The sequence below is a fragment of the Ptychodera flava genome, chromosome 21, assembly GCF_041260155.1.
Source record: "Ptychodera flava strain L36383 chromosome 21, AS_Pfla_20210202, whole genome shotgun sequence".
In the NCBI taxonomy this organism is placed as follows: Eukaryota; Metazoa; Hemichordata; class Enteropneusta; family Ptychoderidae; genus Ptychodera; species Ptychodera flava.
The window spans coordinates 447,127-474,873 of NC_091948.1; the positions used below are offsets into that span (position 1 = coordinate 447,127).

The 27,747-nt window shown below is 38.8% G+C and overlaps 1 protein-coding gene across 3 annotated transcripts; it reads right to left on the reverse strand.

Moving 5' to 3' along the window:
• Nucleotides 1-989: 989 nt before the first annotated feature.
• On the reverse strand, nt 990-26,170 carry LOC139121021 (sodium-coupled monocarboxylate transporter 1-like). Of its 3 annotated transcripts, none has more exons than XM_070685605.1 (14): nt 26,101-26,170; nt 21,356-21,415; nt 7,910-8,049; nt 7,490-7,709; nt 6,919-7,036; nt 6,319-6,386; nt 5,936-6,090; nt 4,624-4,761; nt 4,072-4,157; nt 3,705-3,755; nt 2,892-2,950; nt 2,631-2,719; nt 1,824-1,966; nt 990-1,229 (listed from the first exon to the last, which is right to left on the reverse strand). In XM_070685605.1, exons 3-14 carry the CDS (start codon nt 8,038-8,040, stop codon nt 1,027-1,029), a joined length of 1,461 nt encoding a protein of 486 aa, XP_070541706.1. In that variant the 5' UTR covers nt 8,041-8,049; nt 21,356-21,415; nt 26,101-26,170; the 3' UTR covers nt 990-1,026. The 3 variants fall into 3 exon arrangements, with proteins under 3 accessions (XP_070541706.1, XP_070541704.1, XP_070541705.1); XM_070685603.1 differs by lacking the exon at nt 26,101-26,170 and adding an exon at nt 21,588-21,714 and having other exon boundaries at nt 21,356-21,495; XM_070685604.1 differs by lacking the exon at nt 26,101-26,170 and adding an exon at nt 21,588-21,682.
• Nucleotides 26,171-27,747: the final 1,577 nt, after the last annotated feature.

The following is a 27,747-nucleotide window of genomic DNA, read 5'->3' on the forward strand; positions in this document are numbered from 1 at the left end:
GACATTAACTCTGAGAAAAGAATTGGTGCAAAAATAGCCTTTTCAGCCACCTTAAGGTAGTACGCACCTCCAAATTGAAAGACTTAAACTTTTGCTCAAAATCTACGCGGAATGTCTCACAGCACCGTCAAATGCACGTTTTATCAAAATTGGTGAACCAATTTTAGAATTGTATCACTAATCAAAATATTCAAATTAGCATTTAATTGGCATGATGCTCCCATTTGATATCTAAAGCTATCTACGAAATTTGGTTGAAATCTGTCCAGCCGTTCTTGAGATATCGTGTATACAGACAGACAGACACACATCGCTGAACCATAAGCCCACGTGTGTGACACAAAGTTTCAAACGATTTGTCTTTGGTTATAGCTCTTTACAAATTATAAATCGATAGTACTAAGCTACAAAGACTTGAAATGCAGTAATCTTCTCTTTGAGTTACATCTTTCTTTTTACTACTTGCTTTTACAGGGTTTCCGAATAGTTGTTCTTAATGCTTTAAAATATATATATGAAGAAACTCACGAAGGTTTTACAGGCTTTGCCTTCGGTAAATAGCTCTGTTTGTGTGTATTTTTATCGGAACCTTCATAAAGCTATCTTGAACAAAGAAACACTGGAGCCTCAGAGACAATCGGATACGTAATATACTGACATTTGAACGTAATAAAAATCAAGAGTAACTGTGAAAATTTTGGTACCAGAGAAACAAATACTAGTAACCTAACATTTACCGATATTTGAAATTCGAAATGGTCGTCATCCCTGTGTAAACTCTATGGGGAGAAATCAAATCTGCAGTTTTCACTAAACTAAGACCTTGAAAACTTCATTCACTCCAAGAGCTTCAAATTGAGCGCCCTCAAGTGGTAGACTTGAACAGTGTTATAAAAATTTGAGAGCTCAAATATCTGTCTTCGCGGGGCATTCTACATTAACATGAAAGACAGGAATGAACAATCTTTCATATTTATATAGCTGTCAGCTGTATCCATGGCAACAACAGCATTGATATATTCAAACTTAATCCATGGGTTTCACTGTGCGTGTGAAAAATAAATTATGTACTCGCCATGAATTAGTCCTGGGTATAAACATTCCCATGACGAAGATAGCTAGTACAGGGCCGCCGAATACGCCGCCCAGGATATTCGATATTGTGACAAAAGAGCCGAGATACGGTACAAGGAATGCCACCAAGGTACCAAGCAAACCAAAGACACAATCTGTTAACAAAGTAGGAATAACTGTCAATCGATAACAAATGCAAACACTTTAAACGCGTTGCCTGACATTTCCCTATCTACCTTTATGTGAAACATTCAGTGACCTGCTTCCAAAGGAATAAAGTCTTCAAGATTTCAAAGCGTGCATAAAGATGTAACATTATAAACCCATTATTTTCCAAGCCAAAATTACCGAACAGAGGAACCCTCGTTTATAGGAATAATTGGTATCAAAAAAAGAAGAAATATTATTGGGTTGATGGGAACTGGCATATATAAATACAATTCAGGGTCAATGAATGATCAATGACAAATACCATAGCCCAAAAGGTATGGTAATTTAAAAGCTGCAGGGTACTTTGAAATTAACCAATTTGCCTTCTTTTACTTGTACATTTGTCCACACTCGCCATTTTAAACAACAGAGTGGGCCAGTTCGGTTGAGATAAACATGCAGACAGTTTAGATAGATAATTATGCTACTATATAATCCAAAAATTGCGCATTATAAGTGAAAGAGTGTGGAATTTGAATTTCGCTGAGCTTGAAGACAACTTGACTCGGCACTGCCTTACACCACTAAATCTTACTCACTTAATACTTTAGACATTTTCGTGTCCCAGGCGTCGGTAGCTGTTGACAGTATTTTCGTCCTTTCGGATCGCCACTTCCTCCATGGTTTAATGATGTCTTGCAAGATGCAGGCCACGATGGCACTGAGTCCTGACGAGATGGTACTGTACGTGAAATATGAGTTCTAGTTTTAATAATGCTTTATGAATGCCCTCTGTTGGGGTGGGAGGGGGTTAGGGGATGAGAAAAATTAATCGTCGCATGATGGTGGTAGTCCTACGTACTCTCTACAATTTCAGCAGAGATTCTATATCCCAATGTGTGCCATAATTGAACCAAATCACTGACGTTTGCGCTGCGTTTCTTTTGTTTTACATAGCGGAAACCTACAGGACTTTCTGCATGTAGCAAATGACAAGCTTTGATTAGGGAGATGCCTCTCCAGCAATATTCGAAGTGGAACGTGTAGGATTTGCGACGTGTATACCGCTAGGAAACAAACTATAAATGACAACAATATCTTGCTCGTCATTTATTGCCAAACTTTCAAACAAAAGAACCATACTGCAGTTTGAAGTTGAAAAAAAAAGTCGCCTCCACGGCTGAAAGTAGTTACTGGCGATTTATTGTAAGCAATGAGCTTACACTATTACCAAAAACTCGAATGTCAAAACGTTGAGCAAATACTGAGCAAAAGGAAAAACTATGAATAATGCGATGCTTTGACGGCGATCAGTATTGTGCATGCCGAACGCTCTCCACAGCGATATATTTTTCAGTCTATATAAGACGATGTGGTCTGTGTGTCATGATTTTTAACAAACTCACCTTAGCGCTCCAGCGAAGAGACAGGCTACGAACAATCCTTGCATACCGGGAATCTGACCAAACTGGGAACTCACGAAGAACATCAAAATCTGTTGTTCAAAACAAAAAGCTATAACATCAAATGAAACAGAGAAACATAAAGCTACTGTCTGACGTGGATACTTCTTTGCTTAATTTTCTCTTGAGAATAACTCATCTATCAGCTGTCATTTAAAGACTTAAAACAAGAAAATGAAAAGCTTTGAAACGACTATGGTGTACCTGATCGATGGCTGTGTATTCTGGTTCATACCGAATGGGTTCGCCATTTTCCATGATGCCTAATTAAGAAATATAATTGTAAGACAGTGAGATAAACTGTCAATACTAATCTCTCTCTCTCTCTCTCTCTCTCTCTCTCTCTCTCTCTCTCTCTCTCTCTCTCTCTCTCTCTCTCTCTCTCTCTCTCACACACACACATAAATAACTAGCAATAGTGTTCGACACACCACTGTTAAAAAAGGTATAAGATGACTAGCATGAAAAAATATTTAATTTTTTGGCTACCAAAAGGGCAGCAAGCAAGCCGATAGTGAGATTCTGTATTGTGGTATTTACATGCAAATATGCTATTTTGAACAAAATAAAATCAAGAGGGGAAAAATAGATGCCCTTCCGCAACGATTTGAAAAATTCCCCTCCTGCTCACGAACTTCCGACCCTGAAATCGTCCCACTTCAAGTCCCCTCACTAAAACTACTTCAGAAACACCTTTCCCATAATAAAGATGTCCACCGCAATCTCTTTGTAATATCTTTTTACAGTCCCCATCAGATAACTTCCGAAAACAACTGAATTGTAATCCTTGCCTTTTTGTTTCCTCTTGAACACGAGAATGAAATAACCCCGGGGGTAAGGAGAAAAAAATTGCTTACCAATTCCTCCATATACTGATACGGAAAAATTTCCCCTCCCGCAAAGAAATCGCTTACTCTCAGCTTTTACACAAAACGGTATTGTTGGCTGCTCCTATCCACTGATCTATTTGTACACTGACAGAGGAAGAATGGCTTCACAATGTGATTATTCACTCACCTGGTGATGGGAAAGTTGAGTTGATGGCGGGCTCCAGTGGGGTTAGTTTATCTGATGGAAAGAATGCATAGTCTTGTAATTGTCCGGATCTCACGGAGTCATGATTCAATGATTAGCCCTTTACATAGACAAATAAACTCAAACAAGACAGCGATTCGCAAAGATTCAATGATTTACGGAAAGCCCAAGGCCACTTTATGACAATTCAGAGCGTTAAATATTTTTCCATAAAGTTTTGGCGTGAGCGAGTAAAAAGTAATGTCTCTTTTGTTTATTTCGATACGCGACTATGATGATGCAAAGTCTGTGACAGGAAATTCTCACCTTTGTCGTAGAAATGCTGAGACGATCAAAAACTAATACTTACTGTTATAGTAAGCATAAAGCACTAATCCATTGAAGTACATGATGGGAAACATCACCCAATAGAATGGTATGTTTAATATTAATGTCCTGGAATGAAAAATAATTCATCAAAATGAAATATCATAAAACCAATGGCGATTATAAGCAATATCACAGTATTTAAATAGTCCATCGTTTCATGCCCTTCAATTGAAGCCTATCGCGTTCTTTTTTTTCTCATGGAAGATTCATAATACGTTGAATGAGTCTGATATAACCTTAATTCCATTCAAGAACTGTCATTTATTCGAAATATGAGAGATGTCATGTCATGTCCTGCGATATAACATGACATGAAATGGTTTGATGCAACATGATGTGATGTGACGTGACACGATACGATGTGAAGTAATTTGATGTGATGTGATGTGATGTGAAATGTCTTGATGTGACGTGACGTATGTGGTACTGTGACGTCATTCGATGCGAGGCCGTGCGGTGTATATATGTGGTATGGTACGGTGTTGATAATGTAATTATCTTGTGGTTAGACACGGAGAGAAGTATGCCTTACCCTCTTGCATGGCCCAATGACTTAGCTGCAAGGTAGCGTTGCACTGCCGATTGCTGCACAGCAACGCCTAACACAGATATACCAGTAGATATCGTAAGACCAAAGAATGAAAGACGCTCGGTTGGATCAAAGGAAAAACTGAAAAGTGGATACAAAATATGTTTTCATTCATTATATATCGTGAAATGCGTATTCTGTGCACCAGATATTATGAAAAAGATTTCTAAGTGGAAGATACTTCACTCACCCGCCGCAGGTGAATTGTGTTCTTGAGTGAATGGCAAGTGTGAATAGTAAGTAGCATCGCTTTGTATGTATGTATGTATGTATGTATGTATGTATGTATGTATGTATGTATGTATGTATGTATGTATGTATGTATGTATGTATGTATGTATGTATGTATGTATGTATGTATGTATGTATGTATGTATGTATGTATCTATCTATCTATCTATGTATCTATCTATGTATCTATCTATGTATCTATCTATGTATCTATGTATCCATGTATGTATCTATGTATGTATCTATGTATGTATGTCTATGTATGTATGTATGTATGTATGTATGTATGTATGTATGTATGTATGTATGTATGTATGTATGTATGTATGTATGTATGTATGTATCTATGTATCTATGTATCTATGTATCTGTATCTATGTATCTATGTATGTATGTATCTATGTATGTATGTATCTATGTATCTATGTATGTATGTATCTATGTATCTATGTATCTATGTATGTATCTATGTATTTATGTATGTATCTATGTATGTATCTATGTATGTATCTATGTACGTATCTATGTATTTATATAAGTATCTATGTATCATGCATTATGTAATAGAAATACAATGTATGTACATACATGCGTACATATATCGATGTACAAACTCACCGAAGAAGAAAAGTATAGCCCATGGATGACTCCTACATTTTATATTTAATAATTTTTATTACTGACGTTAGATCAGAATTATCTATAATTTCTAAATGAATAAAAATGATAAAAAAGGAAAATAGAAAAATATGATTGCTGGCAATAATTAGATGCCTCCATTTTGATTTTGTTATTTTACTTCTTAAACTATTCTGTATTTCCATGAATCTTGTGACGCTGTATTCTCACGCTGTTTTAATGTCAGGCTGTCTCCTACATCATCACTTTTTCTGGACGCTTTTCAGTCTGCTCGTTTGACGATCTCCTCGAGGATGAACACAAAACGACCGATTGATGAAGCTAAAACTACAAGACATCATACAATACCATCGTGTTCATGCAATCCTAAGATGTCAAAACTTACTCAAAGAATTCAAGTCTGTCTCCTACGTCATTATAATTCCAGACGTTTTCAAGTCCGCCGACTTCGATCGTTCCCAGGATAGCCACCGCCAAGACCGATCCGAATATGACAAGGAATTGAAAGACATCAGCCCATACCACTGCCTTCATTCCGCCCTGTGAAGGATGAACAACAGTTATACGTAAGTGAAGCCATGCCCAGAGATTTGATGCGATCATGTACAACCTCCTCTCAGAGGAATCAACTAGAGACAATTTCAGAGAATGGTTTTGTGTTTTGTTAATATTAAAAAACTGTAAACACACTATGCAAAGATAAACTATTTTGAAATCACGAAGCTCAGGCTTGAGTTGAACCAACTAAAGCTACTTGTAAACACTCACCAAGGTTGAGTAAAACGTAGCAATGGTTCCCGTGATGAGAACAGTTTTCCACATTTCAAGCCCCTGAACTGAAGAGAAAAATTGCACATGTTATCACCTGCATATCATACGGTGGCAAACACGCTCAGTGTTCCCTATTTGAAGATCCACTGCAACACAAGTATTCCCTCAGACTCAAGATAACGTCACGTGTTACATGTACCAGTGTCTGACTGACCCGTCGAAATTTGATAAAATTTAAAAATCCATACGAAATTGTTAGAAATTCGTTTAGTTAGTGGGCAAGCTGCAAAAAGTACCGGGGCAGAAGAGGGACGTGTCCTGTTCTGGGATACCTAACCTGCACGTGATTCCTCATGCGATGAAATACTCTGTAGAAAAGCAATGGCATGAGAGAGAGAGAGAGAGAGAGAGAGAGAGAGAGAGAGAGAGAGAGAGAGAGAGACAGACAGACAGACAGACAGACAGACACAGACCGACAGAATGACATATAGAGGAAACTGGCCACTATTCATCCTGTTTAATGACTTTTGGATATTTTGTTGGCAGGCCTAGTTCTCTATGTGGCCAGGAGTATTATGCTTGCAAACAACGATTTACCTGCTTCAATAGCCAACGCCGGTCCCACCATTGTGGTCGCCATGTACAGCAATGTTTGCAGTATAAAAATGACTGTACAGGTTATGCGCAAACTCAGATGATACCGCATACCCATGTACTGCAACGAGAAAGTGACACATTGAATTTAAATTAAATCCTTTAATAAGTGGAGTGAATGTTAATATTGAGTATAAAATAAATGCTCAACCAATAAAGAGATACCTTTAAAACAGACAGATATTGTTCTAAAATTTGCTCTTCGTCTGCCATGTGACAATTTGAAATGAAAACACATTCTAAGTCCATTACGACGTAAAGCAAATACTGGATGTTGTCAACAGGTAAATTTTGACGTTGTAATTACGCAAATTTGAAAGCGGGGCAGCATAGTGTAATATAATTCTAGGTGTGTTTTGGAGAAGTTGTAGAATAGAAGGAAATGGTACATCAAGTTTAAACTTATTCATAAAGTTTGTCTAACATCGAAAGTTAAGTTGCCTTGAAAACCAAAACTAAACGACTACAACTTAGAAGTAGTGAAAACACGGTATTTTATTAAATCGACTCTGACCTCATAGACACTGGTTATGTCAATGCTACGGAAGACGGGAATGAAGAAATACGCACAAATAGGATAGGCCCACAGGTAGGTGTTGATGTAGAAAGCGTACTTTATGCCGTGCAGGTAGATTTCGGCCGGGAATCCCATGACAGCTATCGATGACGTGAAAGTGACGAACATTGACATTGCAATGGGTACACATCCCATGCTGCGATCAGCGACCAGAAACCTTAAATGGAGAAAAAAGTCCTATAAATCTTGCATTCGCCTGAATCATAACCTTTGACCTCTTTTCCATAAGTACACACACACCGATGATGTCATCACTTACTGGCTATACCACTTCTATATATTGCTCCACTTGTTTCTACTTTGGAGTGAAAATTGCCCGGTAACATCAAGAGGAGAAGGGAAGAACCTGGGGCTTACTTTGATGTGGATTGTTGTCCTCCCCCAGCAAAACAGTGGTATATTCCAGTGGCAGCTGAGACAGCAAGCATAGCGGAGAAGACGACATAGTCGGCGACGCCGAACGGGATCACTTCCGTTGAGTCAGACATTACCTCAAACTGAAATATACGAAGTTAAAATATAAAATTCTTGAATTTTTTGATATCGCTTGGGGGCAACATCAAAAGTTCATTATAATAAATCTAACTTAATTGCTTAAGTTTGGCCTCAGATCCCCCACCCCGCTTCTAACTTAACTGACCTAAAATTGAAAAACATTGCGGACTCATACCCTGTACTAATTCTTTCAAACGACGTACCAATGTACCATTGAATTAAATAAAATTGAAAACCATTTTAAAGGAACAAAAATACAGGTGACTGGATCGGTTTTAGCGTACAAAAAACAGCCTTGAAATCGTAAAATTTGCCAAAAAGACGTTAAATCGTTTTTGACTGCACAGAAATTAATTTGGCCAAAAACCCCCCACCCCAAACTTAAGCAATTAAGTTTTTTTTCAAACATCGATCTTTTGACGTCGCCCCTTATATCGTAATCATAGTATGCCATAATTTCCTGCCGTACACCAGGCTCGATTACCTTAATTTAGTGAGAAGGCAATTGTTTTCGGTAACTGTCGCGCACAAAATGTTACCTTGTCGTTATACCTTGACAGAGATGTAGCCATTCCATCTGTCCTGATTCACTTCAGAATGAAATATACCAAAGGAAACTCTTATTTTCGGCATAGATACGTTGATTTTTTTTAAGGTCGTCGACAATGAAGTTAAACCTCGATATCGAAAAACATTGTTAAAAAGTGACAAGAAGAGTAATATTACAGCAGGGAGAGAAAGAATAATTCTGGCTGTTTCATATGTTTGATAATTGATTTCAATATTGTTGACAGATGATTGAAAACTTAGCTTAGATTTTCCTCTCCAAGAAAGATGGAAGACCGAGGGAAAATAAACGACAGACAATTAAAAAAGACACAGAGCTCCGGCAATGGTTCGATTTTTATTGATAAAAAGACATCGTTTTAGGATGCAATGGCAAAGTTGGAATCCTCGGGACAGCAGATCGGTTACAAAAGTAATTAAGAAACCCAAAATGATCTAACGGAGCAATGAAAAGATTTTGAGAATTATTCTCTGTGGAAAGTTTTCATAGTTATGGTGAATTATATCGATAGCATTCAATTTTCTTTAATTGTGTTACTTTGCTTGTAAGTCGATAATATCTGTCTGGTTAGTGATTGTATTCATTGCTGTTCTTTGATAATTAAAGAGGTACCTAAAACATTATGACAACAAAAAGTTCTTCATTTTGAACTTTTTGTAATTTATTAATATTCGTTTTCTTATACCTCTCCCTTATTATTACGCTTCGCTCTTTTCCCGAGATTAAAACCGGCTGTTAATTTGTTTTATTTTCTTCATTCTCTTGTGTTTCTCATATTTCTCGACGGTGTTTACGTTTTCTTCTGTGTAATTGGATACGTTCAGTATACTTTTCATCTCAAGTGCTTTGTATAACATTCACATTAATTGTAGCGCTCTAACAAGACGAAACGCCACTGTATCGCAACCGTACAAAATGTGCATTTCTCCATCGTGACCTGTTTGTAACAACATGATTGCTTCACTTCTTCCCTCTTCTTTGAATATTATATCAGCGAAGATGTTTTCGGCTGTCTTTGATTCTCCTCGCTAGATACCAAAGGGTAGATGGATATGGCCACCAAATATGTTCATTAATATCATTCTATTACCCAAGCATTTCCATGGCTCCTACAGACATTTCAAATGATATTGGAATCACTTTCTGTCATTGATATACGTCAAACGCTGTAGCTTCTTTCGCAAAGTTTTGTCTCCAGGGAATTTCCATTCAGATTTTTTCAAATCGAAATGCATGTTTTGTGTCTGAAACATGTCTACGCCAAAATCTCTGCCACGAAGCGAAACAGAGCTTGTGTTTCGATAAATACTCGAATTGGCTTGCCAACGTTGGTAATTGGCGGAGGAAAAGAACAAAACTGTTATTGATTGGGAATATGATGTTGTTCATTATTACAAAAATATTTTCTGCTCCTTTTTTTGATCTCACAAGTGTAAGTATACTCCTGGACAAAGGTCACACCACAACATTGTTTTTTCACACTTTATTTCACTGTTTTCAGCTTTCCGAACTGCATCCCAAGGAGGCTGTTTCTCGTTTCTAGTTACTGTCTCCCATCGCCTCGGAAAGTTTCTTTCATGGAAAAAATAATAAATGTATATAGGGAAGGGGGACATGGTATCTACTGTAAATAATGGCACTATTGGGATGTTTTATTAATCATTCGCTCATTTTCTTTTAGCTCAAAATGTCCTATTAAGCTTAATTACAGTCATTCAACTTTATGGAGTGTCCATAGCTGAAATTATACGACTCATTCGGGCGAGATGTCCTCTACGTTGGATACCTGGAGGGCGCACATCAAATCGGTGTCTCCAAACACGACCATGCTGAACACACCAGTAAGATTTGAATCATGTTAAATAGGCCAGTAGACCCCCACGCGAATTAGTTAATTACTTTGACAAAGGTTTACTGCTCGCTTTTAACCTTAAATGTAATGGTTGCATGTTTAGGGCCCATAGAAGAAAACAGTAATTGTAAAGTGATGATTGACGTTGAAGGCTGCGAAGAAAAATTCGCTGAAATCCATGAAACTTGCTTGGTACAATAGACCATGTTCCGAACCGCGCGAGACATTCCGAGATATCGCGAGAATATGTGGTTCGCAGTGGGCGTATTCTCGCAACACAGGACAAACTGAGTAAAACAGGACAAGTCGCTAATTACGTTAAACACTGCATAAATATATGAAGTTGCAATCTTTGCTCAGTTCTGCGCTTTTTCTAGTTCCATACAAAGTTTGACTTGTATTACCAGGCTGGAATCCTGTTTCTACGGGCATGTATTAAAGTCTCGCGAGATCTCGCAATCAGCGGAACATCGTCTATTGCATAGTTTGTAAGCACGTGGTCCTGAAAGACGTTGATTTATTGTTATGATTAATAGCTATTATATATTTTAAAAACTCATGACAGTCCACATCCGTGTCCACCCTATTTGTTATTTCTACCGATAGCCAGGGCGGATAATTATGGCCGTTACCTTGGTTGACAACTCATGAGGCATCGGACTGAACAAATAAATATGTAAACAAATAAGCACGGTCAGTGTAGAATTTTGTTTAAACATTTCGGTAGAAGTGAGAGTTTGTCCATGCGCGTTTGACCAGACGGCAACACCTAAATTTGACGTGGCGATACGATAAAATGATTAGATTGTACAGTGTACAGACATAAAGTACAAAGAGAGATATATGATGCCATGAAAGAAATATTTGTTTGCGTAAGGCTCAGTTCACGAATATTGTGAGGGAGGGGGGTCTGGAAGAGTGGCAATTTAAATCTAAATTTGTTTCAGGTCCCCTTCAATACCCGCAAAAATTGAAATCAAAACCCTCTACATGATCAAAAATGTTCAAGCCCCCTCCCCCACTAATTATAAGGCCAAACCATAGACCCTAGAGAAACTTCTTAAGCCAGCAAAATGTTGATAGTTTGTACAGTATTTTTGCTTTTTGTATCAACTAAAATCTTTTGTTTTACACCTTATTATGCTGAAATGTTCAGTCCTTAGCTTAGGACGACATTTTTATTTTCTGTGTTTCTCATCTCCCGACCGACCGTAAACTTCAGCTCCGACATGAAAATTAAAAAAAAGTTTTTTATTTGCGCCACCTCTGAGGCGATCATCCTAGCATGTATTTTTCATCTGGGCTGCGCGATTGCGCGATTCCCCCTCTTTGGTTAGCTGTGGAAACGCAGCTATCTGTTGGCGGGGTAGCGTGCGTCGCTATGCGGGTCAAAGGTCAACCCCGCCACGGATACGGGTTGACCTTTGACCCGCATAGAGACGCACGCTACCCTGCCAACAGATAGCTGCGTCATGAAATGCGATAAAATGTTCCAGAATTTGTTTTATTATCACTCACATTAAAACAGTTGGATGACATAAAATGTTGTTCATTTTTTATTGATTTGTCTACCAAACGAAAGAATCTAAAATGTAAAAAAAATAGAGAATAGAAACATTTTCAGATACTCGCCCTTATACCCAGAGCAAAACCTTCAAGGAGCCCCCAGGAATTTTCAAATCCCCCTGAATTCCTCCAGTCCTCCCCATCCAGTATTTGTGAATGCAGCCTAACGATAACAAATGTGGAAGATAAGAATGACAGCAGTCTATAAGTAAGATTATCGACATTGGCGACCGAGATGTGATACCCTACACTACATCGGCGTTTGTAACATGCAACCTGTTGTCAAAATCGCACAGAGATAGTGTTGACGCTCGTGATAGCTCCCAAAAATGCAAAGCTAGTCAAGTAGATATATAATAGGGCATTCATTATATTCTAAAATGCCAGTTTATCAATTTCTATATAACTGACGTATTGTGCCCTATCACTAAGGACAGAGAGTGTGGTCAACTTAGTACAGGGACACTGTGATACATATTTTTATTGCCCAAGTAAACTAGTTTTATGGTTGTGGGTACATGATGTGGCAAGCGGATCATTCACCTGCTGCCTTTTAGATCGACCTTCTTCATATTTTGGGCGTCGCCTCTTACTGAGCCACCCTGGACTTTCAAATAAGTAGGAGACAGGGGGCTCTGTCTATTGGGAGGTCTCATTCTTGAAGCCTGATTGAAAGTACCGTCTTTCGCTTTGTAATACTCTCACTCTGTCGAAACATCATCAGAGATGGCGTCTGAACTCATGAGAATCCACCGTATGTGGTTATCTCTAAAAGTAGAATATATGGCGTCATAAAGTTATCACCAATAGCATCGAAAATATTTAGTACAGTTAGTTTTTTTTATGATGGAAAGAAGCACGCAAGCGCATTTCCGGACATGTCTGTCTTTTGGCGGGAAGGTAGACATTTGTTCCCTTGAGTAATGGGAATTGGAGTCTCTGAAAAAAATGTCATCGGCCTTGGATTTGATATTGGGAAATAAAGATTTACAGCTGTCCTTCTGTCGTTGTATTTGTGAGCTTGAGAGAAACTGGTCACCGCTTGATTGATCACTAAAATGTGACATTTTGTGCTGTTATCGCAACATCTGAAATCAAAAATGGTAACGCGTACTTGTAGCCTTGTAACCATCGATTCCAACACGAAAAATTTGCCCTTGCGTGTTAAGGTAATGTGTACACGTCATCACTTGTACAGCTTCACGTACACAGGTACAGCGTATCGCATGCCAGTAAGTGTATTGCAAAAAAGGGCGAGAAATGGCTAGGGAATGAAAAGGCAGTAGACATGAAGGTAAAAACCTGGTTATTTCCATGGTTATTCGATAGCTTGTGGTTTGATGTGTCGTTTTGGGGCAAACATAATTAATATAAAAATTGCACTTAAAAGTCGGACAGACTTGGTTTGGATAAGAGTTTGTCCTTGGAGTATTCAACAGGTGGTTGCTACGTTTCAAAGTGATTAAAAGTGACTGTGTGTGGAAGTAATTTTGGAGAGACATGGAAATCCCGAAGGAAAATAATGTCAGATTCTGGTTCTATCACCTAAATTCGATGTGCCGCATTGAATAGCTCCATCGTTGCTACCCATGTGTCTGCGTTCCCAGACCCTCTTGAACTATTGACATCAAGTCGTGTTGTTCGTTTGCTCCGATGAACATGATAGGCTCTTTTGGGTTACTCACATGCTGTGTCAGTCCATAGACCGTAGAGAAACTACGGTCTATGGTCAGTCGTTTTAAGAAAGTAAAGAAAACTTCCTTACATGCCAAGAAGGGGCATATGCAATCTACCTGTGGCTTATCTACGGGAAAACTGCGCGTGTCATTAGTGACGGCATAGAGTGTTTATTCGGGGAAAACACAGCGCACATGTTGAAAACGTGTTTGTGATGCAATAACGTTGCATCATACTTTTCTGTCAACATAAATATTGCTGTCTCATAACTAAATGCTTGTAAGCAGTCGATAGACAAGGCGTTGTCCATATGGCGTGTATTCATTAATTGGGTACTGTTTGCCCAAACTGCCGATTTACTTTGCCATTTAGTCCCTAAGAGAATTACAACGGAAGTGATCTTTTCTTAGCCATCATTGGTGGACTTTTGAACAGCATGATAGAAAACAGAGTGAAACGTTCAAATATAAATGGATATGATTGACAGAATGGTTGATGATAACGATTTGACAAAAATTGCAATTTTTGTCGACTAAGCTTATAATGCTCCAGAATAATAATAATAATAATAATAATAATAATAATAATAACAAGGCAGTATTGCTGAAGGCAATGAGTACTTGGGCCGTGATAGAGTAATTTTGAGGACAATATATACTACTATTCAAATATGGTCTTGAATTTCCTCCTGTCAATGAGGCATTTGATTAACTGGTTATTAAACGAAGCAATGGCATGACAACGGCAAAATATGTCTGGTCACTTTTGTGGAGTTTGAGGCAGGGGTTCTTTATTTATAGCGGGAATTGCTTAACTCCTTAAATATTCAAATTACAGCAAATTTCTTTTGTTCTCGATGGTAGATGTCTAATATTTAGATGGGCATATTTAGATTTCTACCCTATAGTTATCCCTATATACCAAAAATCGGACATCCAGCTCTATTGGCTTGCTCAGAATTAGATATGCGCATAATTAATGAGGTACAATATGTGGTGTCATAAGGTGTCCCATCATACCATTTATGAAGGGTGTAGCACTTGTGGTTACTGAGTTGTGGACAAACATATATATTTGAGGTCAAAGGTCATCGAGGTCACGTGACATTTTGTCAAAATAATTGTATTGCTAAGTTGTTCCTATATACCAAAAATCAGACCTCTAGCTCTATTGGCGCGCTCAAAATTATATATGCGCATAATTAATGAGGTACAATATGTGGTGTCATAAGGTGTCTTATCATACCAAATATGAAGGATGTAGCACTTGTGGTTACTGAGTTGTAGACAAATATATATATTTGAGGTCAAAGGTCATTGAGGTCACGTCACATTTTGTCATAATAATTGTATTGCTAAGTTATTCCTATATACCAAAAATCAGACCTCTAGCTCTATTGGCTCGCTCAAAATAAGATATGCACATAATTAATGAGGTACAATATATGGTGTCATAAGGTGTCCTTTCATACCAAATATGAAGGGTGTAGCACTTGTGGTTACTGAGTTGTGGACAAATATGAATATTTGAGGTCAAAGGTCATTGAGGTCACGTGAAGTTTTGTCAAACAAATTATATTGTTAACTTATCCCTATATACCAGAAATCAGACCTCTTGCTCTATTGGCTTGCTCATAATTAGATATGCACATAATTAATGAAGTACAATATGTGGCATCATAAGGTGTCCCATCATACCAAATATGAAAGGTTTAGCACTTGCGGTTACTGAGTCATGGACAATAATGTATATTTGAGGTCAAAGGTCACCAAGGTCACATGATATTTTGTCAAAATGTCTGAGATATCTGCGTGAACCGATGGACTCACTGATGCACTCACTGACGGATATGAGCCAATCTATAAGCCCCCTGGACTTTATCCGTGGGGACAAAAAAACTATGTCACTGCATCCTTTAGGCAATATGAATACGATGAGAAACTAAATTTTTATTTTTCTTGGCATCATACATGCGAGTCTATGGAGAACTGCCTTATACATGGGAGTCTACGGAGGTGTAAACTAAAAAGTCCTCTAACACGGTTAAATTTGATAGCATTGTGAAACAAATCGACGTGCATCTGTATGGGGTTGGGTACTGTAGGCGTGAACGGACGGACGGACGCACGGACATGACCAAACCTATAAGTCCCCTCGGACTTCGTCCGTGGTGATTAAAAACAACGCAACAGTTATTACAGCTACACCGGCGGTAGGTTCATATCCAGAGCCCCGTACGGTCTGCCGCCGTCGCTTGAAAACAATCTCATGCACCCGGCCATTATTATTATTATTATTAGACTTTATTTAAACTCGATAAACTGTTGAGCCAGAGGCTCTTCTCACACAGAGTCGAGTATAACAACATTTACAATATTTACATTAAAAAAAATAAGTCAGGAAGAAAACTTATACTGAAAAAAATGTAAAAACGCTACAAGTAAAACAGTCTAAAAACAAATTTAAAATTTACATAACAGTAAGATTAACCCATCTATTTAAAAAAATGGCACTTGCAATTTCTTTTGAATGATAGAAGTGAAGAGCTAGATTTGATCTCTCCAGGCAAAGTATTCCATATTTTAACCCCGTTGTACATAAAACTTCTTTTGAAAAATTGGGTTCTATGCCCTGGAATATACAGATCTTCTCTGTTTGCAGACCTTGTGTTACGTCCGTGGATCTGCTTTACACCTCTAAAAACGTTAAGATAATCAGGAGCAAGGTTATTCAGAACTTTGTACATTAAAACTGATTCATTGTATGAAACTCTTTCACGAATTGGCAACCACCTTAAGCATTTAAATAAAACATAACTTGGAGTATTAAAATCTTGATCTAAAATCACTCTAGCAACAGATTTCTGTTGTCTTTCTATACGAGATAAAAGAGTGGTTGAACAATGACCCCATATGTTCGAACAATAATCAAAATGAGGTAGAATGAAACAATTGTAAAACGTTAACATTGCTTTCTAGTTAAGAATGAACGTATACGCTTTAACTGTAAAAGCTTAAAAGCAACTTTACCACACACTTTACTGACATGTTTATCCCAGGTCAAAGTATCATCAATTGACAGACCTAAAAGATTTTCTTGCTTAACACATTCAAGCTGCTCGTCATTACAAACAACGTTTATACATTTGTCTGTTCTAGATTTTTTCTGGGAGGTTCCAATGACCATCACCTTGGTCTTTTCTATGTTTATACACATGTTATTATTACACACCAGCTCAAAATGGATGCCATGTCACCATTGAGCTTAGTTTCAAGTTCTTGGATATTGTGGCCAACCGCCTGTGCCGCTGTGTCGTCAGCATACATATTGATTTCAGAATTGTCTAAAGCTAGGGGGAGATCATTAATAAAAAGCAGGCCATATGGGCAGCTGGCCGGATCACAGTCCAGGTGCCGCCAACTGTTAAATTTCATGAATTTCGCAAAATCGTCACAAAACATGTTTTGAAGGCTGATATGCCGATTTTCTTATTTTTGACCTTGACCTAAAATTTGGAGGGGAAAGTAGAGCTGTTCGTAACTGCCCTCCCGCTGGCATACAAGGAAAATGTGCCCTCCCACTGAATTTTGATGCCCGCTGCCCTCCAGTACCTATAGTCTGCCCGCTCCCCACTCCCCACAACATTTCAAGCTCCCCTCTGCCCTCTCCCCACTACTGAAATTTCCCATTGCCAACTAGATGCCTACTAGGCAACCCAGATCAATGCAAACCGTGCGAGCAGCTAGCAGTATACCTTGGAACATTGCTCCCCTCCAAGTTAGGCGCTTAATCTCCCCTCAAATTCTATCAACCACGGCTTTCTTCTCCCTCTACGTATTTTCCGGTACCCACTGTCAAAAATTTTCTCCCCGCCCACTGAAAATAATGAAATTTCTTCCCCGCCCACAGTAAATATCTTTTTTTTCTCCCCGCCCGCTGATTAGTTTTGAAATTTGCCCGCCCGCTGAAAAACTTCACACGAACACCTTTTTGCACGAACAGCTTAGTTGACGGCACCTGACAGTCGCTCGAGAGCTATTCAGCTCTGGGACTATTCGCCCCATAGACGAGTATACAGAAGCGAGGTATTTCTCGCTTCTGTATACTCGTCTATGGGGCGAATAGTCCCAGAGCTGAATAGCTCTCGAGCGACTGTGGCCGGATGCATGACTTCCCGGAGAAGGCGAGCTGTCACGTTCAAGCTCAGGATTATTTGTCGATCAAATTTCAGTAAATTTACCTTACCTAGATGAAATTTTGTCTATAGGCTGAAATTGCCGAAGTTTGACAAAATTACATCGATTTTTCAGGTTCATATGCGACATTTTTGAGTTTTGAGTGCAGACAGAAATAAGTTTGAGGCAACATGGCTGCGACCCCGTGTTGACCCCTAGCCCTGCGCACGATGCTATGTGCTACAGCTAATAACACACACAGGTGTACGGAATGTTTCGTAGATCGTCGTCGGATGGGAAGTGACTGACACTGTGAGGCCGAAGGCCGAACCTCGGTACTATATAACATTACAAGGTATGACGCGGAAAAATCGACCGGTGGCCCGAAACAAACGAAATAAAGCATCTACCTCAAAAAAATTACATCGACCGGTCGGAAATACCTTCAAACTTTCAAATCTTTACTCTGGTTACAGCATTTCTTTCAAATCTGTTAGTTATGAGCGATAATTAACTGTCTGGCGAGTACTCGCACTTGCATTGCCACTTCGCCATTTTGAATAGCTTTTTTACTCCCGAAAGCCTTTGCGAGTGGACGAGTGACCCTGTGAAGAGTTTATTTACAAATGTCAGATGGCGGGATTCACAAGCATAAACTTTCCCATCGTTTGCGTTGATTGCCTTGTTGCCAGATAGCTGAAGTTGTATTCACTGACAGTATAAAATTTACCTAACGGTTAACGGTTGAATTTAGCGGTTGTGGGGTCACGGGGTCGCTCGTCCACTCGCAAAGGCTTACGGGAGTAAAAAAGCTATTCAAAATGGCGAAGTGGCAATGCAAGTGCGAGTACTCGCCGGACAGTTAATTATCGCCCATAACTAACAGATTTGAAAGAAATGCTGTAACCAGAGTAAAGATTTGAAAGTTTGAAGGTATTTCCGACCGGTCGATGTAATTTTTTTGAGGTAGATGCTTTATTTCGTTTGTTTCGGGCCACCGGTCGATTTTTCCGCGTCATACCTTGTAATGTTATATAGTACCGAGGTTCGGCCTTCGGCCTCACCTCACAGTGTCAGTCACTTCCCATCCGACGACGATCTACGAAACATTCCGTACACCTGTGATAACACACAGCATCGTACGCAGGGCCAGCGAGAGAGTTGCCGACATCGACGGTTATTTACGAGAAGTGAATAAAAGACTGTCATTTTTGGAAGCGATCGAGTAGCTGAGGTAGGCTGGGATACGACTTGGGCCCAAGAACGCTGAATTTCGGCAGTAATTTGGCTTTTTACGTCAAGTCCCAAAATGGATTTGAAGTCACCGACCCAACGTACGGGTCTTCGCAGGGCTGTGGTGAGCGGGGCGGTTAGCTGTAGCGGAACACACAGCATCGTACGCAGGGCTAGTTGACCCCCAAGTGAAAATGTGTTCGCGATCAAATCTTCCTATATTTTTTTCAGAATTTTCAACAAAATCATTGCTTCTTACTCTTTTGTAAAATATAAAATACTAAAATAAAACTGCGATGTGCCATGTCTCCAGATTTCTAAAATATCGTTCGTTGACCGTTCGACGCAAACTTGTGACGCAGTTGAAATTCAATACTGACCGCCAAATAAATGAGACGAGATCAGTCTAGACATCCTCCAAATTATCCAACCATTTGCATTGGAGTTCAGCTCGCTTAGAGTATCATAACATTTTTCGGCCTTTTAGATCGACCCTAATATCTCCCATTTAGGAAATAAATACACAGCTACCTCGACAAAACTTCGTGCACAATCCAAGACAAACGCACAACAAATCTGTCTTGACGTCATTATCTCCTTACATGGTAATCGGCATACCGTATTTTTTAGCAAAGGGGACACAGAATACGTCGGAGTATTCAGTTTCAAAACGTATTACATTGTGTGATGTTGTCAAAAAAAAGTCATGTTACTGCAGTGGTATAAATTACAAAACACAAAAGTTCAAATCAGTTTATTTTGGACTGGCTTTACCCAACATTTCATATTGTTTCTTATGCCAGATTTGACCACGAGCTTACTGGCGGCCCCTTTTCATGCAAATTTTGTGTCAAATGATGTGTTCCCCTGGAAAAACAAACGTACGATTTCTAAATGAAGGAGGCGAAATTGCCCTCAAGACTCGAAACCACCCCTTATGGGGTGTACCTAGCTATTTTTAACGAGCTTCTCGAATCTGCAGCTCTATTTCGAAATGATGGTCTGGTTTTCTCAGCTCAAGGATAAGTGTTCTCCATCGCTGTGGGCGTTACTATTCTCAACCGGGGGTACAGTTCCAGTCGTAATGTTTTTCATTGTGTCCGGGATATAAAACCTTTCCTTTTCAAACTTTCTCTTTGATTAACACTAATCCACATCTTGTCAGAGATTAAACATGTTTCAAGTTTAAATGTTAAATTCTGGTCTCGAGCCCTCCTGTTCGACCAAACCGAAATTACCCCTCCCACTTTGGCTCGTCCAGTGGGTGTAGCAAGGGTCGTGCCATCGCCTAGTAAACGGAGGTGCATTAATTGTTGCATTTCGATGCACATTTTGATTATATTCAGAAGATTTTGTGGCAAAAACTCAGATAGAGAAGCATTTATTCACATCTCACTTATTCAAGACTGGCTGAGAGCAGCACTTCCATTCAGTTAACATCATTACGCCATTTATTATGCCAAGAAAGATGAAGCCAATACATTTTGCCCTCCCTGGTCTCAGCCAGAAATGGTTATACCTTACAGTTTTTTCCCACGGAATGAAAACAAATGTACTTGGGCTGAGGCCCAAGTACAATAATAAGAATAAGAATAAGAATAATAAGAATAATAATAATAATAATATTTAATTCTTAAAAACGCACTCCACAAACGTCTCAGTACGGTGTACACAACAGTTTAAAAGATACAAAAAGACAGCTAGAAAACTGAAAAACGACAATTACGAGTAAAAGTTAGTAAAAAGGTAGGTCTTCATCATACTTGCAAAAGATATAGTAATTCTGTCGCAACGAATTTTTGATGGTAGTGCATTCCACAGCAAAGGAGCACATACCGTAAAAGCTCTCTGACCGTAAGACTTGTTAAAATAACAACGAGGAGTAGTTACACGCAATTTCTCAGAAGACGCAGATCTCTTGTCGGTATATACAGGTCACTTTAATTGGTCAGATAAAGAGATGAAATACCTCTGACAATCTTCGAAGTAGTCAATAAAATTTTGAAATGAAAACGAGCTTTCACAGGTAGCCAGTGTAGATTTATTAAAACAGTATTGATGTGGTTATATCTGCGTGAACCTGTGACTAGACGGGCTGCCGCTCCAGAGTTGTTCAGAGATGTTGAACAATTTCAGTTTGAACTGGAGGACAAGACTGTATTCATCATATTTCTCAAAACCACTCCACAGCAAACTTAACATTGCTAAATTGCTAGTATCGAGATTTAACAGCTTACCTTAGTACCCCACCTCCTCCGTGGCCCTCAAAACAGTTCGTTGGCCAAAATCGACGCCCCCTGGGAATACATAAACGCATCTGGTCGTCAAACAGACTGCAAAGGTCACGCAAAGGATATGTCAAGCGCCTCTCCAGCAACTGAGAAAATGGATATACATGATGCTGATTGATAATTTACCGCTTAAAGGTGAAAGATAAAGCTATTCATGGATGGAATGTTTCACCCTTACCCAGTAGTACTTGATGTCTGCGTTACAGAAGGTGTGCCAAGGCCAACGTTCAAAACATTCGTTTAAAGCTGTTTACGTCCAAGTTGTACTTTGACTAACTTTAATATTAGAGTATCAAATTGTAAACAAGATGATATGTAATGGTGCCAAAGTAGGCCCTTTTCTTTGATTTATGGCGTTATCTTGCCATGCTAATTCTACTTTTATTGTGTGAAGTGTAGGCTAGCCACCATGAGAAGCTATCACATGCTGTTTGCTTTTACTCATTGGTGACAAAGCGGGATGGCCATAATGTATTTCTTTCCTCGGTTTTTAAAGCCTTTTATATTTTCTGTCTGAAATTGAACGACTTACTTCTTATACTACTAAGTACAGAATTAAAAAGTGGCCAAGGGCAAATGAGAGAAAATACCCGGATGCGGGTTTTCTTTCAGTCGGGATACAGTTTGTTGGAGATTGCTGTAAAAGTTTATCAATTTAAACTGACAAACCATAAATTTTTGTGATATGCAAAGAGGGGTCAAAAATGTTTATGTGCACAAAGTGAATAAAAAGTGCACAGGACCAATGAGCTTAATAATTAACATCACCAAAGCTGATAGGCTGCGATGAGTCTGATGTGCTAAGAACTTCTTTCGGTGTCGCTTGAAATTTGTTCGATGCAATCCAACGAAGGTCAAATTTGGCTTCATTAATCTACAGATCGACAATTTCTTCGACCGCTTCTGAGACTAGCACCGACATATTGTCTAACAACAGAAAGTTGTCATCGTAGGTCCGGGAACTAAAGCAGGTTTCTTTAGAAAATAAGTTTGGTAACTGCGGAGCAAACAACCAGTCGCTTTATTGCTCGTGAATAGACAAAATGACTGTCCTAATCTCTCTGCATGCAAAAAGGTTAACTGTCAACAAAGGTAGAAGAGAGCTGCCATAAATGACTGGGCATGTCAACAACAGGTTCAGTCTATATCTGGCGCAAGCATAAAAGTGTAATTAAAAACACCCCGTGCCCCTAGGCATCTACCAAAGAAATACATCTATAAATAATGTAAATGATGTCGGTCATCGATGGACAAGTTTAAACTTCAGATTATGATGCGTCGTAGATGAGAATTTACTTTAAAATTAGAAAGCGGTTGCAGCCATAAATTGTCTGCTTACACTAGTAGTCATCTCGACACATTACTCCTTAGCCAGCTAAAAATGTACGAATAAATTCAGTTGGCTGGAGAAGATGACACAGACATACATTTCAAACCAAAGAACGTAGAAAACTGTATATGTTCGAACAAACATTGATAAACATACTATGTTTGAGCAGAATATGTTCAAAATAAGCTCAGCAGAAGACTTACAAGAAGACAGGTTTAACAAAAACGAATGTGATTCAGTAATACTGTGATTTTGCGGGACCCTTCAAAATATGACTGTTACAGCTACAGGATCCCAATATTTTTTCTGTCAAAAGTTTATTTCAGGCTTCTAACATGTACCTGTAGCAAATAACACAAAGTTAACACACATCATTGCCCTTTGTATTATGTCTAGGTAAATAATTGGTAGAATTTAGATTAGTTTTGACAGTAATTTGCGACATAAACTTTGGGGTATGGGGTAAATTATGGCCCTATTTCATGAAAAGTATAGAAGATATTGCATATTACTATATACCATTTTTAAGACGAATAAATAACCTTTCCAATGATTCCCCATAAGCCTGGTCATGTTAAACAGTAAGCTCAGCAGATGACGTACATGAAGACAGGTTTGACCAAAATCCATGTGGGTCACAAAATCGTGATTTTGCGGTACCCATCATACAAAACATGACCGTGACAGCTATTCAGTCCCTCTATGTTGTCTGTTAAAATCCTGTTTCTTATTCTAGGGATCCCAAGGCTTCTGAAAAATACAGGTTTGTTATCCTGTGGGATGGGGGGGGGGGAAGGTGCATGTAGACGCCCCCTCTAGCCCACGGCCTGATAGATTGTTAGTAATGCTTGCTGTATAAGTAAGACAAGGAGGCATAGACAATTTTCCAAATACGTCTTATCAAAATTATTTTATAAAAAAAATATTAAAAAGTAAATTATAAAAATAGACAGTCATCAACAATCTATTTACTTTAAGGAGAAAATGGCAATATGACTATGTGTGCGCGTTTTAAAGTCTTCTTTTTAAGGCTGTGCATTAGTTCATTGCATAACAATAAAATGCCCATTCACGATATACCAATGTAGCAAAACTTGCAATTTTAGTGAGTAAAGACAATAATGCATTGTAAATACCCAATTTCCACATTCGATTTCTTCTTCAGCACATTGCAATTAGTAAATAACATCCATAAATCTGTTTGATTTGCTTCATTGGGAGGAAACAATAGTTATCGTATTTTCTTCCGGTCAAAAATACTGAATTACCAGCAAAAAATCGATTTAAAGTTATCCAATTCTATGACGTCATATTTTTTTACTAAAACCTTATGCATTTTTGAAAGACCAGTATCTCAGCTTTCTAAAACTATAAGGTATATGGCATTTCAAGCCAGTTTACTTCATCAAGGAAAGAATGTTGTACCCCTACCCTAGCTTTTGCACATCCCATACAGATACACGCAATTCAAAATTGACTCCAGAGAAGTAGTGTAGAGTTAAATATCTGATGTTAACACTTTTTTTCTTGTTTAATATGTTGGAATAAATAATTTAAACACAAAAAGTTGTGAAAATTTTGCTTAATAAAAAGTAAATCACAATTGTTACATAGTATTTTGGGTAAAAAATTTCAAAATTGTCAAAAAAATTCATTTTAAAGTCGTCCTATTCTATGTACACAAATCGATTTTGCTAAAATTGGTATTCCCCGGAAAGAGCAGTATCTGAGCTTTCCAAAAATGTAAGGGTTTGTGCTATTTCATGCTGGTTTACTCAATTTAGGGGAGGATATAGTACCCCCTACCCCTACCCATTTTTCGTCATTTTTTGCGGTACATACAAATCAAAAACCAGTGCAGACAGGTAGTGCATCCCAAAATATCCAATGTTAATATCTTTTTTCTAGTTCAGCAGATGCGAAAGAACAAAACAATACCCATGTAGTAGGTTTATGGGGGGTGCACGATGGCCCCTCCAGCCCACGGACTAATAGTTCCACAAACAACGGCGACCCTATCCCGAAGGCATGCACGAAATTTCATGACCATTCAAAAATGTTTGCGCGAAAAATTGCAACCCACCCCAAATGAACACTGACCTTCAACCCTCTGTAATCTCTGTCCAGTCCCTTACTGGGGACAGGTAGAATGTTCCTTGGTAACAGATATTAAAAATCTCAACATTTCCAATACTTTTATGCTCTACCGCATGTAAGGGCTCCTTTTAAAGCTCTTTGAGCAAGATGAATTTTCATCGTCTTAGTTTTTTGAAAATCGAAATTGTATTTTTCTCCATAGAGTTACTCAGGGATGGCGGCCATTTTGAATTCCAAATAACGGTTTATAGGTAATTTGTTTCTCTAGAAGCAAAATTTTGCCGATGACCCAAAATTGTTAATTTGAAAGAGAATGATTGAAAGTTGCTTCAGGGAAATTTGACCAAAAGATTAAGTCTTCCAGTTACGAGGCACGAACTGAGTGAGGCTGGGTGAGGCGTGTACACGTTTAACCCCCGTTTGCGAGTGATGACCGTGCACACGATTTGTCGGTGATTTTTTGGTCCAGTGAATGATGAAGTGAACACCGATAGAACTAGTTTTCCGATTGACATGTTTTATCGTCCTCAAAATCTGTTTTTGAAAGGTCACCATGCCAATATACAAGCTAGATTGATCAACAGTTACTAGATTTCCAGTAACAGCGATTGGCCGAAAGGATTTTTTTTTTCACTGGAATATAACCTGATCACAAGATCATAAACGCTCTATTATAAGCGCACTGGGTATTTACTGGGTAAAAGTTTGGCCCAAGGCCTGCTCGCACTCGCCTCAGATGTCTTTCACACTACAATCGCTTGTGCTTTTATACACGGCGGTGAACGGTCTCTCTGACATTTTTTTCCATTAGAGGCCGTACACCATGTACCTACCCACAAGTGTCTGTTTTTCACACACATCATGTTTGGCTTCTGTGCAATGGCAAGAACAAGGAACACGGAAACCTCTTGATCCCAGCTATAAAGTTGTCGTTACCTATGCTGGTGTTCGTTGTTCCCGTAACTTACAATATCGGGAAAAGCTTACATTCGTTGTTCCCCTAACTCAGACATGAATATCGATATCGCATCGTCGTAAAGCACGTGCCTCTTTACGGCAACAGCTTGGCGCTACCTCGATTTTTGCGTAGGTTCGCGGCACAGTTACGAGTGGAGTGATACGTACCGGCCGCCGCGTACTATGCATATATATGCATAGTACGCGGCGGCCGGTACGTATCACTCCACTCGTAACTGTGGTTCGCGGAGCGGAAATCATGCTCTGGCTCGCGAGAATGCTATATCGGCAAAAAGTTGGCTCTTACCTGTGTGAAAAGGCAAAAGAATTTTAAAACTACCTTGTTGCGCTTTACACCATGTCCATATGATACAAGTCGTGCATCAACACTTATCGCGAAAACTGTCGATTTTTTTCATGTTCGTACACATTTAAATCGATAAGACTTGACGACCACTGTCTGTCAATTCACCCCTTATTCTACATTATACATTTTGGAAATACTGTTTAGTTTCCCGCGAATCTGTTTAGAGTCATGTACGTGAGAGCATGAATGTAATACTATGTTTTTTCATTCTCTGAATGTACTTTTTGTTAGTGGACAAGGTATGTTCACTGGGGAAAACTGAAACGAATAACTGAATGTAATGCTTGTTGTCGAGATTGTAGTGAGATTGTGATCTTTTGTGAAAGTTCGTGCAAAATTTTGACATTTTGATATGCGAATGTGATCCGTTTTTCTGACTAGAGGAGAACATAAACAATTCATATCATGACGTTATCAAAAATATCAAAGTAAGTTTGACAGGAGTTTACCTTTAAGATAACGCATGTCACTTATGTGCCTGAAAACAGTATTGGTGATGAAACTACTACTTGAATGGATACTGTGGATTGGTGAACTTGACAAAATAAGATAAGAGACAACTTCAAAACGAATAGGCAATCATGTGGCTCAAGCAAATTCTGTTCCCGCGTTTGTAATATGCATGATATCAAAATAGAATTTTGTGTGCTTCGAAACTCTCTTTCTCTATGCAACAATCAAAGGTCGATTCTGTACGACAGCACAAGAAGAGTGTTGTCCCGCTTGCCTAATGCTTTATCGTTACGTTCATTTGCCGGCAGAATTTGCATGTTTTAGAGTTATGCCTTGTGTTATTACACAAAATGTCTTTTACCAGTCTTTCGTCGAAATGGAGCAAGCGCATTTTCAAGTAGCTTAGCCCTGTGTATTTTGTTCAGCAGGTCTGACGTCAGACTCCCTATATCAATTCATTATGTCAGTTGTGCACGTTGTACTCTAGCCGCATTTGAAGTTTTTGACTAGCTGGAACTTTGTTTGTTTTCCGTTGATTTGTCAAAAACGACCAACAGGAAAGTGACACTTGGTTCAAAGTCTGTGATTTGTGAACGTGTGAGGGTGGACACGTTGAGTGGGATGAACATGATGATTCGTGGTCAGTTTTCATATGAAATATTTGAGTTGGGTGAACCATTAGGTCTATGGGTGAACGCGATAGAGGGAAGTTTCACGCGAAATCCGACAGAAACTAACACTACTACGCCAACTGCGCAGGCTCACAAGTAACTCGTTCGATCGCTAGGAAAACCTGACCCGGGCTGCCAAATTTCAAAAAGGTTTGCATGAAATAGAAGAAACACAAGAGATATCGTTGCAATGATTTTATTTTTTAAAAACTTATGGACTTGAATCAAGGCTAGTGTATTTGCATCTACTCTCAGAAACTACGAGGAAATGAGCAATGCAATTATTCAATATCATAAACATCGACAAAAGCAAGTATATAGATGTGATACAGATAGTGAAAGAGTGTCCAGTTCCAATTATAGCTACTGTTTGTTGCATACCAAGCATACGAATTATGTGTCTTTCAGTAATCGGCGCAATCTATGGCGCAATATGCAACAATACGCACACGGTCGGACGCAA

Coding starts and splice junctions, on each gene's coding strand:
- LOC139121021 (XM_070685605.1), bottom strand. CDS start 8,040: ATGTCTGACTCAACGGAAGTGATCCCGTTCGGCGTCGCCGACTATGTC. Junction 7,037..7,489: donor ACATAACCAGTGTCTATGAG/GTCAGAGTCGAT, acceptor TTCTCGTTGCAG/TACATGGGTATGCGGTATCA. Junction 2,951..3,704: donor CTCAACTTTCCCATCACCAG/GTGAGTGAATAA, acceptor TTTCTTAATTAG/GCATCATGGAAAATGGCGAA.